This window comes from Monodelphis domestica, chromosome 1, assembly GCF_027887165.1.
Source record: "Monodelphis domestica isolate mMonDom1 chromosome 1, mMonDom1.pri, whole genome shotgun sequence".
Lineage (NCBI taxonomy): Eukaryota > Metazoa > Chordata > Mammalia > Didelphimorphia > Didelphidae > Monodelphis > Monodelphis domestica.
In genome coordinates, this window is record NC_077227.1 from 722639947 (window position 1) to 722656029 (window position 16083).

The 16083-nt window shown below is 39.2% G+C and overlaps 1 protein-coding gene across 4 annotated transcripts in view; it reads right to left on the reverse strand.

Moving 5' to 3' along the window:
• LOC103104949 (zinc finger protein OZF-like) overlaps positions 1 to 7803 on the reverse strand; it is a 42489-nt gene extending 34686 nt beyond the window's left edge. For 3 of the 4 annotated variants that reach the window (XR_008915440.1, XM_056812961.1, XM_007477694.3), the window contains exon 1: positions 2462 to 7803. Coding sequence is in view for 3 of the 4 variants with exons in the window: in XM_056812961.1 (XP_056668939.1) it covers positions 2462 to 2497 (36 nt within the window). In the remaining variant the exon portion in view is untranslated. The remainder of the gene's footprint in view (positions 1 to 2461) is intronic. The other variant, XM_056812955.1, reaches the window with a different exon arrangement.
• Between the last annotated feature and the right edge of the window lie 8280 nt (positions 7804 to 16083).

The following is a 16083-nucleotide window of genomic DNA, read 5'->3' on the forward strand; positions in this document are numbered from 1 at the left end:
GGGCTATGATTTAAGTAGAATGGAGCTAGTGGTAGTGACACGGGCATTGTACCCCCAGAAACTCAGTCAAACTATTATCAGGGAAATTCCTTTGCTCCCTTACATCCTCATGACTCCTAGACTCCTATAGGACCCTGAGATAATTGTCCTCCTTTAGATTTAAGATGGATAGAGAGATGCACCTCCAGGCTAAACCTCGATACTATCAGCCTGTATCTTAGACATCTGTCTGATGGGGATGGGGAGAGCTCTGATCAGCAACAGCATCAGAGAAGGACTCCTAAATGAGGTGGTACCCAGGGCAATGCTGGGAGGAAGAAAAGAAGCCCCAGGGAGTGTGGACCTTGCAAGGTCCAGATAGATACCAGAAGCTCACTCCCTGCTTAGAAGAAATGAAGTAAGACATTAAAAAATGAAATTAGAGCTCTTGAGGGGGAAAAAATGGAAGGATAAAGAGTTTAGAAGTTAGAAAACTAGACCAAATTAGAAGTCTCCCTGAAAAAAAAAAAAGAACTCAAGTGTTCTATGAGACAACAGGACAGTATAGAAGAAATAAAAAAAAATGGGGAAAAAAATAGAGAGAACATCCACATAAATCACAAAAAGCATTTCTACATATTACCAGCAAGACCCAGCAGCAATCAAAAGAGAAATTCCTCAGATATTTACTGCAGGCAGTATAAATTACTTATTAGGCATTCCTAGAAACTATTAACATAATTACAAAACACTTTCCCCACAAATAAAGACAGATCTAAATTGAAAAATGTTAATTGCTCATAGATAAGCTGAAACAATTATAATGTTAACTCAATCTGCTAATTTAATGCTATACCAATTAAACAGCCAAAGGATTTTTAATAGAGCAAGAAAAGTAATAATATTTATCAGGAAGAAAAAAGGTCAAGCATATCAGAGGAATAAAAAAAAAAAACAAACACCTGTGTAGGAAGGTGGCTGAGTAGCACCAGATTTCAAACTATATGACTATATAAAGTGGACTATATTAGGTACATAATATACAGAAATCAATGATAACAGTAATCTAGTGTTTGAAAAATAAAGGATCCAAGCTTTTGGGGTAAGAACTCAGTATCTGACAAAACCTGTCAGGGAAACTACAAACCAGTGTGGCAGAAACTAGGCAATTAACACCTTACATCGATATAAGATCAAGATGGATATATGTTTTAGACATGAAAAGATGGGGAGTGGGGAAAAGTTTACCTGTCAGATCTATGAATAAGGGAAGATTTTATGACCAAACAAGAGATAGAAAGGATTATATTAAGTAGCATGATTTTAATTTCATGAATTTAAAGTCTTTCCAAAAAGAAAACCAATGCAGTCAACATTAGAAGACAATCAGGAAAATGGAAAAAAAAGTTTTTAACAGCAAAATTCTTCTAATAAAGGCCTTATTTCTCAAATCTATAGGGAATTCAGCAGAGTTTATGAAAATAAGAGTCATTCCCCAATTGAAAAGTAGTCAAAGGATATGAACAGGTACTTTTCTGAAGAATTTAAAGATATCAATAATGAATTTTTAAAATGCTCTAAATTACTAATAAAGAAATGTAAATTAAATAGAGATACCTCTTCATGTCTATCAGATCACCTAACAAAATAGAAAAAGAAAATGATGGATGCTGGAATGGACATGGAAAAATAGGGGCACTAAAAAATGTACTATTGGTTGACTTGTGACTTTGGAACTATGCACAAAGGGCTAAAAAACTGTGCATACCCTCTGACCTAGCAATCTCCAAGAAAGATCAAAGAAAATGGTAAAAGATCTGAATGTAGAAAAATATTTTTAGCAATTTTTTTCTTCCAGGTGATGAAATTAGTAATTGATTGAATGACCATCAGTTGAGAAATGGCTCAATAAGATAGATATAATTGTAATGGAATACTATTGTGTATTAATAAACCTTCTGGGGAGGAGAGGTTCAGAAAAAACCTGGTAAGATTTCTAGAAGGTGAGGCAAAGGGAAGTAAGCAGACTGACCAGAACACTATAAAGTATAACAATGATCAGCTGAGAAAATTTTACCTATCTTGATATAAGGAAAGAACAATGAATATTTTAATGGAGAATTAATGAACTCTGAAGGCAGATTATAACTTTTTTTTCCAATTTCTTAAACCTTTTTACCTTTAAAAAACTGACAACATGGCTAATATGTAAATGTCTGGCATGACTTTATATGCCTATAGATTTTCCTACTGCTTACCTTCTCAATGTGTGGGAGAGGAGATTGAGGGAGGGAAAGAAATTGGAACCCAAAATTTATGTATGGAAAGGGGGTGGATGGATAATTAATCTCTATGTTGTCTTTTAGCCCTAAACACATGATTCTCAAAAGGGCAGTTTCCAGAGTGATGGTACATAGAAAGAAATGTGCCCAAGGTGTTTGGCCCGAGATGGCATTTCGGGAAAGAAGCAATTGGCACTCACCTGGTCGGGCCTGGCTGGCAGGGGCACAGGCGCCATCCCCTCCTCCTCAGGGCTCCCGCCTCCTGGGGTGAACAGAGGCCACAGGAGACAGGTGGGGAGGTACCGGGCACCATGAAAAGCGAGGCTCAGGCTGCGGATTTCTTCTCAGGGCACAGATTCCCACTTCTTCATTGAGGGGGAGACCAGGGAGGGAATCTGGGGCTGGACCAGGAGGAAACAGTCTTTACTCTCCTGGAAGTGACTGAAGAACAGAATCTCTTTAGAGATAAAACAGGAGAATAGACACGAGAATTCAGGATGGGGAAGAGCTCTGATCAGCGTCCGGGAAGATTTCCTCGAGGAGGTGGTAACCAAGAAGGATGCTGGGAGAAGAGGGGTATGCTGAGAGAAAATGAGGCGCCAGGCAGTATGGACCAAGGCCCGGAGAGACTGACACGAGGAGGTTACTCACTCAATCTGAACGGGAGGAAGGACCTAGACCAGAAGAGTGAGGGACGGCTCCTCGGGGTCACGTGGGAAGGGAGTGTGAGTGTGTGTGTGTGTGGGGGCTCTGCCTTCAGATTCCTTTAGATCTTTTCCTACCACGCCCCCAAAAGCTCCATCTCTCCGAATGCGGAGCACTCAAAGGACTGTGAGACTCTCTAGCACACTTCAATCTCAGGCAGCAGCTCCTCCCTTTCTCTCTCCCTGCTCCCCAACCAGCTCCAGGTGCTCTGCACCCCTGCCGTCGGTCTCAGCCTGCGCCTGGCGTTGCTTAGGACTTTCAGCTCACCACATCCCAGGTGGGCTTAAAACACCGAAGGAGAAAGCGGCCACAGGAAAGTAAGGAAGAGACAGAGGACCGTCTGGAAGTGATAGATCAGGAAAGAACCTTTAATTATTCCCAGGAGTGTGGAAATTTGTCCCAGTGCCCGCAAGTCCTTCTGGGAATGGTAGTCTGGGAGCTGCAGTGCCTTCTGCGCATGCCTGAACTCTGGCGAACCACAGTCAAGCAGCTTTTGTAAACACCTCCATGTGTTCTGAGATATGTCCTGTGAGATGAGGAGGATCGAAAGGATAAACATTTTTCTGGAGAAGAAAAGGACGAGGCCCTAGTGAATGCCCAGAGAGCGAAAAAGCAGTTCAACAAATGTAAAAGGGCAAAGGGAGACTTCAGAAAGAAGGGAGGGGCCAATTCTTTTGTTCTGGGGTAGTATGACTGGAAAAGGCGTGTAGGGGGTGTTCTGGGAAACGTTGAGATTTACAAAACGTATCATAACCTCATGATTTTGCCACGTATTTTTTATTTTATTTTGTATTTTCACAAGTCAGGTGGAAAATGGGTTCTCATCTGGCGCTTGCTAGAAAACATTCTTTGACATTTTTCATCAATTCCTTTTGTTCTTCAAGATGAATTTGGTTATTTTTCTAGTTCTATAGAATAATTTTTTGGTAGTTTGTGTGGTATGGCACCGAATAAGTAAATTAACTTGGGTAGAATAGTCATTTTACTTAGGTAGAATAGTCATTTTTGTTTTATTATCTTGACCTACTCATGAGCAATTAATATTTTTCAAATTGTTTAGATCTGATTTTATTTGTGTGAAAAGGAATTTGTAATTGTGTTTATAAAATTCCTGTGTTTGTCCTGGCAAGTAAATTCCCAGATATTCTATATTGTCTAGGGTTAAATGAATTTTTCTATCTTTTGCTGTTGAACTTTGTTGATAATATATGGAAATAGTGAGGATTTTGTGGATTTATTTTGTATTCTGCAACTTTGCTAAAGTTATATCAACTCGTTTCTTTGTGAATTCTCTTAAGTATATCATATCTGCAAAGAGCGATAATTTAGTTTCCTCATTGTCTACTTTAATTCATTCAATTTCTTCATCTTGTTTCTAAAGCTAGCATTTCTAGTAACATGTTAAATAATAGTTGTGATAAGGGGCATCCTTGTTTCATTCCTGTTCTTATTGGAAAGGAAGAAATTCTGAAGCTAAGTAAAAATTCTTTATAAATGACTTTAGAGGTCCTCCTGACTACTAGATGCTTATTTAACTAAACCTGAACTACAGATTTAGATAGTACAGATCAATGGTTAGAACCCAAAGTTGTATTTAGCCCAATCTTTGATGATATATTTTTTAATAGCATGAACTATCATATTTATGTTAGGATAATAAATTGGTAAACTAAGGTAATTTGACCTAATATTTTGTCTTGAATTCAAATAGCAGAGTAAATCCGACAACCTAATTGCCTTACCAAACTGACTCCAATTACACCTGGGTCAAATGAAATAATATTCAAAGAATATTCAAGTAATAATTTCAAGAATTTAGCACTATTTTTTTTACAAAGCATAATCAGTTCACGAGCTACATATGGCTTCCAAATTTCAACTAATCTAAATTTTAAATGACCATTCTTTCTTCTTTACCATAATTTTACTAATAAACAAAAGCTCTTAATTTTGGACATATTTTAACCAAAGCAAATCTGAGTTTATAACTGCTGATATCTTACATATTCTTCTAGTAACCTTAGAATCACTCAAAGTAGCCTGTTGCATGAAACATCTCATTGTACTTATTTGAGAAAAATTTCCTTAAACCTTTTTTCCTACATACTAGAACTTTCTCCCTTATTTTCTCTATATGTATATGCATATATGTGTATTATCCTTCAGGTGGCCCTAATGCCACACCTGTCTTATTTTCTTCACTATTTTTCTCTTAAAGTTTCCTTTGTTTTGTATTCTTCACCTCTTCACCTTTTATTCCTTTCTCAGACTCTATGTACTTAACACATAAATGATATTAAATGTGTATCCTGTACACATATTCCATGTCAGGAGGTCTAGACATATTCTAGACCCTCATTACAAAAGTATTTTTATTTAAAATTTTACTTTTATTTTTAGCAATTATTTTTTTTCTTCTCCTACCTCCTGTTTCCCTCACTGAGCAAAAAAAAGAGGAGAAATGTAAAACCTTTATAACATCTACATATAGTACAGTAAAATAAATCTCCAACCAGGTCATATCCAAAAATGTAAATCCTATTCTGCATGTTAATCCATTACTTTTCTGGTTCCCCCTCTTCCCAGTGCTGGAGGACTTTTGCATGTCCCGCCCCCCTGTCCAGCAGACCAATGCACAAACTTCCTCCCTTTACTTTCTGGGATAATAGGCTCACAGGCAGCTTGAAGCTGCACTTTGGGCACACAAACTTGAAAATGTGTGCCAACGTTGCTCTAGGCCAATGACAAGTTTATTGAGAGAGACCAGTGCCTTTCAGCAAAGCTGAGTTGTTAGATTTTCCTCATAATCTTAAAACAATTGAATGAGTTATTTCCTTTTTTTAATACCCTAAAATTATATCATTCAAGATCCCACCCACCCTTTACCAATACTAGGTTCCAATGGGCAGATGGCCTATTTAGAATGGATGGGCACAAAGTACCTTTGGGATGAATGGGTAGGAGTCACATTTAGGATGAATGGGAGCATTAGCTTAGCCCAACAAGGGGAAATTTAGATTACTACAGAATAAGGAACTAACCATGCTCAGCTCAACTGGTTTTTCTTGGAAGTCAGTGAGGTAAAAGTTGGTTAACTTTTGGTAATATTTGTGCTTTCTTTTTCATTGTAGATGCCAGAGGAGAGACGTGATGACTCGGTCTCTAGTCTCCTTGTCTGTATCAACACGGTTGAAAATCTCATGTCCTGCAGATTCAGTCAGACTGTAAGCACTAGCTACTTACAGGACCCCAGACTTCTCAGTTATAGTATATCCAGCCTGAACTTTGGGCTCTCTGCTCAGTTTGGTGGCAATGGGTCTGGGATAGATTTATTCCTCATAATCAGCAACGTGGAGGCTAAATGTCAGCAGGGCAATCAATATCCTCACAAGGTACCCAACACTGTACATAAAGCTCAGGGGAACAGAAGCTTTCTTCAAGGTCCCCTAGGGAAAATAAGTTACTGCTTCATATTTTGGACTGAGCTCAGCTGGGAGTCCATGCCACTGAAAGGAAAAAATTTGTATTGCTTTTATATTATTGATCATAAACCAAACGATCATATATAATCCTTTAGGTAGATAACTTCAACTATGATTTATATAAAAAGTTAGATCCAGTTAGTAAATTGTGTATAGGATGTCAATCATAATAACAGAATATTAGCCATAGAATTAGAAAGGATATACTTTTGGCATATTAGAATATTATAGCAACTAATTAGATTAAGAGCTTCTGTTATAGGAATAAAAACTTCAGGTCTATGTAGTGATATAGAGAAGCTGAAACTCATGCAGGAGGAAATAAGCTAGGCTCTTTGGAATGGTGAGTAAGAGTTTAAAAAGAGAACAAAGCAAGGAAATTATATGTTAATAAAAGGTATAATAGACAATGTAGTAATATGAGTTACAAGTAGAAATAAAGACATTTTGCTTTTATTTGACTGGTTACATGTAATAACAAGTTTCCACATAAGTTTTCCCAAGTTATATGATCCAAATTGTCTCCCTCTCAGAGCTGGAAAACAATTTAATCTGGGTTATATACATATATTATCATGCAAAACGTCCATATTGTTCATTTTTGTAAAAGAATAATCACATAAAACCAAAACCCCCAAATAAAAACCCAAATAAAAGTGAAAAATCATATGCTTTGATCTACATTCCAACTCAACAGTTCATTCTCTGGAGGTGTGGATAGCATTCTTTTTTATATATCCCTCAGAATTTTCCTACACCAGTATATTGCTCAGAGTAGCTAAGTCTATCACAGTTGATTATTCCACAATATGGCTGTTACTATGTACAATGTTCTCATCTTCATTAGTTCACGTAGGTCTTTACAGGGGGAAGTAGACCATAAAATTATGCTATTGGGGAACCTCAACCTTCCCCTGTCAGAACTAGATAAATACAACCAAAAAAATAAACAAGAGAAAAGTTAAGAGGTGAACATATTTTTAGAAAAGTTAGATATGATAAGACCTCTGGAGAAAATTACATGGGAATAGAAAGGAATATAATATAAAGGAATATGTAAAGTATATGGCACCATCACCAAAATGTAAGATATAATAGGCCTCACAATGAAATGCAGAAATATAAAATGTATCCTTTTCAGATTACAATGATATAAAATTACATTCAACAAAGGGCAGCAGAAGAAAGACCTAAAAAACAATTGGAAACTAAATAATCTTAGCCTAAAGAATGGTGGGTCAAAGAAATCATAGAAACAATAATTTCATGAAAGAATGAAATGAGAATGAAAACATCAAAATTCATGGGATGCAATCAAAACAGTATTTTGGGGAAATTTTATATCTCTAAATGCTTACCTCAGCAAAATAAAAGAAAAGATCAATGAATTGAGCATGCAACTTAAAAACCTAGAAAAAGAACATTAAAAATCTTCAACTAAACAGAAAATTAGAAATGGTGAAAATCAAAAGAACTTAATAAAATGCAAAGAAAACAACTAATAAATAAGGGAAGGAGCTGGTTTTTAGGGAAAAAATAAAATAGATAAACTATTGGTTAATTTCACTTAAGAAGACAACCAAATTACTAGTATCAAAAGCACAAAGAATGAATTAACAATCAATGAAGAGGAAACAAAAGCAATTTAGGAATAATTTTGCCCAATTACATGCCAAATACGATTATTTAAAAAATATATAAATTGTCCAGATTAGTAAAATAGAATGTTATCAACCCCATATAAAAACAAAACAAGCCTTTAATAAATTCCCCAAGTAAAAACATCTCCAGGACCAGAGGGATATACAAGTGAATTCTACCAAACATTTAAAGAAAAATTAAGTCCAATGTTATATAAACTTGTTTGGAAAAGCATCTGAGTAAGGAATTCTACCAAATTTCTTTTATGACCCCAATATGGTACTAATAACAAGATTACAGCAATATATCACAATTACACAGTTACACAGGGATGGTTCAATATTGGGGAAATTATCAGCTTAATTATATTAACAAAACCAACAGAAACCATATGATCACCTCAGTAGATGCAGAAAAAGCTTTTGACAAAAATACAACAGTCATGTCTATTCAAAGAACCAGAAAATATTGGAATACATAGACCTTTCCTTAAATTAAGCATCAATCTAAAGCTTCAACAAGCATTATTATAAGGATAAGCCAGAAGCCACCCAAACAAAATCAAGGATGAAGCAAGGATACCCATTGTCATCACTATTTATATTGTACTACAAATGCTAGGTATAGTAATAAGAGAAGAAAAATAAACTGAAAGAATTAGAAGAGGCAATGAGGAAACAAAATTATTACTCTTTGTAGATGATATATTTGAGAAACCTAGAGGGAAAATTAAAAAAGCACAAATGCGAAAAAGATCAAGAGAAAAGGAATTAAAAAAAGGCAATTTTTCAAAGCAGATATACCCCTCCTTGGGGATGACTGAATCAAAGTGAATCTCATATGGCCTTTTTCTCCCAGAGGACAGGAATACAGAATTATGGAAGTTGGAAGGGACCTTAGAGGCCACTGAATCCAACCTATTCCTTTTACAAATTAAGAAACTGGGACAGAGATTCAGAGATTTGTCCTGGGTCTGAAGCTATGGTCTAAAGCAGGATGTGAACCCAAGTATTCCTTAACTTCCTCTCCACAGTGACAAGCTGCTTCTCAGCCTCCAATTATTCAGACAACTGTTGCCCTGAGTAGATTTGGAGGGATGTAGGGAAACAACACTTGCAGGAGAGTAATGTTACCGGAAGTAACCTCTTATACCACTAAAATTTCAATGTATCTACTTTAATAGGAAATTGGTCCCCATGCACACAAGGCCTTCTGGGAATGGTAGTCTTGGGGGCTGCCTTCTGCCATGAGATGTGCCCAATGAGATGAGGAGGACCCAAAGAGAAACCTCTCTAGAGAGGAAGATCCGGAATTTCTGCCTGGTGCCTATGGAGAGAAAAGGCGATTTAACAAATCTAACCCATTCATATTCCATGGATAGGAGCCACAGATCTGCCGATATCTGCAGAAAAGGGCAGAGGGAGACTTCAGAGAGGAGGGAGGAGCCAACTCTCTCCTCTTGTTCTGGGATGATAAGACTAGAAGAGTGTAGGGAGTGTTCTGGGAGGATCAGCACCTCTGCTATGAGGCTTGCTGAACCCTTCTCCTGGCTCCTCCTCCACCTTTGAGGTCTGCCTTTCACCCAACTCTCACTTGTGGCTCCAAGAAGCTGTGGCATGGGCATTAGCTTCACCTCAGTGAACCAAACTGATGTGCAGGCTAAACCAGATATTAGGCGACTGACAGGCCCCCAAATCCTTCAGTGAGTTGAAAGGAACCTACCCCAACTATGTAAGGCTTCCCCTAGTGGAATGGGTGGATTAGAACAGTTTGTTCCAATTGCCATGAAGGCTGCAGCATCCGACACTGGGGAGGGCTTAGCACTTGGTCAGAGGCAGCGAGTTCTAGTTGCTTTGGTGTAATGCCAGCCCACTTCAAGTTTGACTTTAGCTAATCCTTGAATCTTTTCTTTGGTCGGCCTTGTTTCCTGAGTCCAGCTGACAGTTCACTGTAGAATACCTGTCTTGGTATTCGCTGTGGGTCCACGCGGATGACGTGTCCAGACCATTGTAGCTGGGTTTTGAGGACCATGACTTCGATGCTGGTGGAGTTGGCTCTGTCGAGGACTTCCTGATTGGTGATTCAGTCCTGCCATCAGATCCTCATGATTGACCGGAGAGAGCATTGGTGGAATTGCTCCAACTGTTTTATGTGCTTCCAGAGCAGTGTCCATGTCTCGCAACCATACAGGAGTGAGCTGAGGACCACTGTGTTATATATTTTGAGCTTCGCTGCAATGCTTATACCGCTGTGTTGGAGGACTTTGGAGCGCAGCCTGGCTGGCCTTTTGGATCCTGGCATTAATCTCGTGGTCTAGGGACCCGTCGTTGGCAATTTTCTTGGTGGGCCATGAGAGCACAGTCATCTGGAAAGAGAGCTTCCAGGATGAGTCTCTCTGTTGTCTTTGTTTTTGCGGTCAGGTGGTGAAGGTCGAATAGTGAGCCATCCAGTCAGTATTTGATGTAGATGCCCAGGTCTAGATCCATCACAGCATGTCGTAATACTTGGGTGAAGTATAGGTTGAATAGCACCCGAGTGAGGACGCAGCCTTGTTTCACGCCATTGGAGATGTTGAAGCGATCGAAAGTCTCATGTCGACATGAAAGAGCTGGATCAGTTTAATGAATTTTGCTGGGCAACCGAGCTTGTTGAGGATCACCCACAATGCGTCCCTGTTTACTGTGTCAAATGCCTTTGTCAGGTCTATGAAGACAATGTAGAGACTCAGGTTCTGCTCAAGGCATTTTTCCTACACTTGCCTCACCGGGAATACCATGTAGATGGTGCTGCGATCTGGTTGGAAGTCGCATTGTGAGTCAGGCAGGTTCTGCTCTGAAACAGATGACAGGAGTCTGTTGAGTATAACACGGGCGAGGATCTTTCCAGCAGTGGAGAGTAGTGAGATGCCTCTAGTTGTCACAGGTTGCTTGTGTGCCTTTGTTCTGGTATAGGGCTACAATGGAGGCATCTCTGAGTTCTGAGGGCATGTCTTCCTCTTCCCATATGCTGGTCAGCACTATATGGAGTGCCTGAAGCACCTTTCCATTTAAGGCCTTGTACACCTCGGTTGGGATCCCATCTTTACCAGGTACCTTGCTTGCACTTATTTGTTTAATGGCTTTTTGGACTTCTTCTAATGAAGGAGGGATTTCAAGTTGCTTGATGATGCGGTTTTGGGGGATCTGGTCAAGGGCGCTTTGGTCGACTGAAGAGGGTAGGTTGAAGAGCTGGCTGAAGTATTCTTTCCACCTGTTGCTGATGCCTTTTTTATCTTTTATGAGAGTGTCACCGTCAGAGGATAGCAAGGGGGTGGTGGCAGATTTTAATGGCCCATAGACAGTCTTGAGGGCACTGAAAAATTTTTTATAGTTTTTCGTGTCAGCAAAGCACTGGATTTCTTCTGCCTTTTTTCCCCACCATCGGTCTTGCATTTTCCTGATCTCACACTGTGCCGTGGCTTGGAGAGACTTGAATCTGTCCTTTTTAGGAGCAGAGTTTGAGTTATTTTGCCACTCCATAAAGGGTTTGTTCTTTTTGTTCAATAGGTCTTCAATAGCAGTGTTGTTCTCATCAAACCAGTCCTGGTGTTTGCGTTGTTTGGGGCCTAGGACTGCCTTTGATGTTTCTGTCACCTTGTCTCTGAACTGGTTCCATTTCTCGGTTGGGCTTCCAGTGAGTGGTCCCTTGGCAGACAGTTTGTCCCCCAGACAGGACTGGAATGTTTGCAGATAAAATGGATCTCTGAGATGACTCACGTTGCAAGATGCGCGAACTGTCTGGGTGCGTTTTGGATGGCGAGGTACAATGCACATTTGAAGAGTTGCTCTAAACAATCGGTGGTCTGTCCAGCATTCAGCTCCTCTCATGGTTCTGGTGATCTGTATGTCCTGGATGTCTCGCTGGTGTACAATGATATAGTCAATGAGATGCCACTGTTTTGATTGTGGATGCATCCACTTTGTTTTGTATTTGTTCGCCATTCTGAACACAGTTCATGATGGTGAGTTTGAACTCTGAGAATTTGCTGAGTAGCAGTAGGCTGTTGTTGTTCATTTTGCCCAAGCTGTGTTTGCTGAGCACTCCTTTCCCTCTTTCATGGTCCTGGCCAACGCGGGAGTTAAAATCTCCCAGTAGTATCAGCTTGTCATTGGTGGACACTGAGTGCAAGATGGAGCTCAGGTCAGAGTAGAACTGCTCGATGGTCTCCTCTGTGCTGGTCAGTGTTGGGGCATATGCGCTGATGATTGTGGCATACCGGTCTTTGCTGACAGGTAGGCGGATCTTCATGAGCCTCTTGCTGGTGCCCACAGGCAAGTCTGGCAGCTGTTTGTTTGAGCAAACTGGTCTTGATAGCCAGGCCAACACCTTGGATTCTGTCTTCACTTGTGGCTCTACCTTTCCAGAAGAAGGTGTATCCAGTGGTGGGTTCGCTGAGTGATCCCTCTTCTGGTAAGCGTGTTTCGCTTAGGGCTGCGATGTCGATGTTATATCGTGCCAGTTCTTTACCGATTAAAGCTGTTCTTCTCTCAGGTCTTGGGGTATTCTCTCTGTCAAGTAATGTCCTGATGTTCCATGCTCCTAGTAGGAGTTTCTTTGTGTTTTGCTTTCTTTGGTTTCGACCGCTTAAAGGGATGACCCGCCAGCCGCGGTGTGCTGACCGGGTGTTTGTAGGGCAGGCAATGTTTGGGACACCTTTTCTAGTCCCCTCCCTTGCTCAGTCTCCCAGGATGCTATCGAACGTCTCTGCTGCCCAGGTACAGGGCCGAATGACCACTGGTCCGTGGGCCACCTACGTGCAGGATCGTGACTACAACTGCCAGTAGTCACCTGCACCTGTTGCGTCGCCACTTCCCCATCGCTGCAGGTTTTGAAGAGGGTAGGCAGGGTTGAAATAGATGATTGTGCACAAAGATACTTGTGTGTGAAAGAGGTTTAAGTGGAGAAGTCGATACACAGAGACAGTCCCACTCTCTTGGCGTTGGAAGCCTGGGTCCAGTGGCATGAAAAGTCGTTACACCTGGAGACTTCCTCAGCTGCATTGGATGGCTGTGTTGTCTTTTGTGCTCCAACATGCCCTAAGCACTCCACAGTGCCTTGCTGCATCGCCATCTCAGCCGTTGAACTGTCTATTCAGCCGAAGCAGTCTTCACATGCTGGGTGAGCAAAGCCCTAGTTCACCAGGGGTCCACGACGACCCGATGGCTACCCTCACAAGGTTTTAGCGGGCCTGTTGAGGCCGTTGCCCAGGGTGTGGCCGCTGCCGCTTTCCATAGATTAAGAGTCCAGATAAGTGAGCAGCACTAAGAGAAAAACCAGCCCCAAGGCAGTTACAGAAGTCATGAGCCTGACTGGCCTTCCTGTCCTGGTTTAAAAATCCTTTTCTTGAACAATCACTTTTAAATGTTGTGCCATCTGCCTTTCTGTTGTAACATTATACTGGCTCTCCCATGTTGATGCTAGGGACACCCATGCTACACCAACATCATACCATTAGATACAACATCACTCTGTGACACCTATGTCTCATCATTGGGATGCTTTGGGATGGGGGTATTTTATGTCACACAAATCTTATTAAAAATACATTTTGAAATATAAATTTTCCCATCCATCTGAAATATTACAATGCCTATGACTTTATAATAAAAATAAAATTAAGTCCTTCCAGCCATAAAATATATTTGGATTTATTGTGGTAAAAATTTGCAATGAAGTGAACTGAGGCACAAAAATCTAAGGATAATCTATTTATTGGCAAGTGTAGCAATTACCAGTAATAAAGGTCAATAGCCCTTCAATGACTAGAGACACACCTTAGAATCAGAGTAGCTTTTTAATATAGTTTGGTGGTTATCTAAGTTCCAGTGAATCAAACTAAACTAAGACTTTCTCAAAATAAGAGTGGCTTACATTTGGTATAATCATGTTAACTTGTAAGACTGGGTCTTAAAAATTCATAACACCTGGGAAAACATGGAGTTAGTCAATATCCTTTAGAAAGTCCTGTGAGAGACACTACTCAGCACTAAAGAGACTCACTGCCAGGCGAAATATCTCCTGACTAGGTTGACTCATCAACCATCCATCTTCCTTTTATCTCCCTTAGAAGACAGGACCAGCTTACAGTCTTAAGATTTGGATACCTAAGCTCTTAAAAACTCTACTACTAAGGCTTATGGTATTACATTCAAATCTGATGCATAGATATTCCAATGATTAACTAAAAACTTATAACAGTCAATAAGTAGCTAATAACCAGTTTTATAGATTGTATTAGGAAAAAAAACATAGAATTAAAGTAAATGGAGGGAAGTGAAGGGGGCTAACTGATTCCTAAAAATTAAAAACACTTTAAGGGGAAAAAACTTTCTATGACCTAGGGAAATAATAAAGACATATTTATCACTTAAAAGATAAGTAAACTCTTCTATTCTATGTAAAGGTTGAAAACTGTAAATGTTAAAAACTGTAAAGGCCAAACTACTAAGGTTTTGGCCAAACTGTAAAGATAACGTTTAGTGTTTTGACTTAAAATCTAAAATAAGTGGTCGCCATGGGAAATTCCCAAATATGAAAATACCCAAGTCAGCTGGGATTTATGGAGATTTTAATTAATATAAATGAAGGAATTAAGGGAAGGGAGAGAGAGAGAGAGAGAGAGAGAGAGAGAGAGAGAGAGAGAGAGAGAGAGAGAGAGAGAGAGAGAGAGGGAGAGGGAGAGGGAGAGAGAATAGCCAAGCAGTAGAAAAGCACCTAGGCCAAAATAGCCTAGGCCTGAGCCTAAGGGAGAGTCTTTATCACTCACCACAATATCATCTCAAAGCAAGCTCCAGTCCTCCACTGAATCTCCTGAACTGAGTTCAAAGTCTAACTCCACACTGAATTCAATTGCATACTCCACACTGAATTCAATTGTATACTCCATTGAAGTCCTCACTTCAACTCCGAACTCCAACTACTAAATTACCTTTTACCCCTTCCTTTTAAAGAAATTTTCTCTTATGTCTCTTCCCCTAAATTTTCACATCTACCAATCACAGTAGATGCTTTTTCCCAGGACTGCTCATTCTTAGTTCTCATCTTCTTTGGTTCTCACCTTCTCTAGTTAGATTAAATCCTCTGAGTACTTTTTATTAAGCTTGCCTTTTGTAAGTTGCTTGACCTTTTAGGTACTAATTTAACCTTTATAGGTACTTAGCACCTTTTTTTTTTGGTATTAGATCTAAAAATAGACCTAGCTTAAGATTCTAGCTTTACTATGAGTTGGGACTTTTCATTGTTCAATCAGGAGTTTGCAACTTTATCTTCCCCTAAGGCACTGTCTGAGTAGGGTGGAATAATTTTAAAAGTTCTCAAAACATTCCTGATTAAGTACCTCCATTGTTAAAAATAGGGAATAGCTTAATCAAATCTTCTAAAGTAGAGTCTGAGTAGTTTTAAGATTCACATCTATAACTTCCACTTATATGATAGTCATGCACTTTGATTAGAAAATAGAAACTGAGTGTACATTTTAAATAATTTCCCCCTTGTCTTATAGAAAATAAAAACCCATGGTAAAATTAGTAGGTGGTAATATAAATCATGTTATATGATATATTTTGTAAATCTGACTACCTTTTAATTTACATGGGGATATATTTTAATAGCTATTCAAGGAATAGCTATTATCATAGGCAACAAATCTTGTCTCTATTTTTCAAAGTACTTTCTCAGAGGAGCAAGGGAAGAGAAATATTTGCAGATATATTTAGATATTTATGAAACATGAACTTATACTGAATCAGAACTTAGTCTGAATCAGGAAATGTGTAAGATTGTTGAACTGCTTCACCCTCCCCATTTTTTTGTTATAAGGGATAATTCTTTGAATAGGAAAGGGAGAAGAATATATTTGTGAAAAGAGCATTGTATAAACTAACATGAATAATTATTAAAACTATGGCCTTGAATTCTGTTAGAAAATAAAAGCAAATTAAAAAAAATAAAAGTAA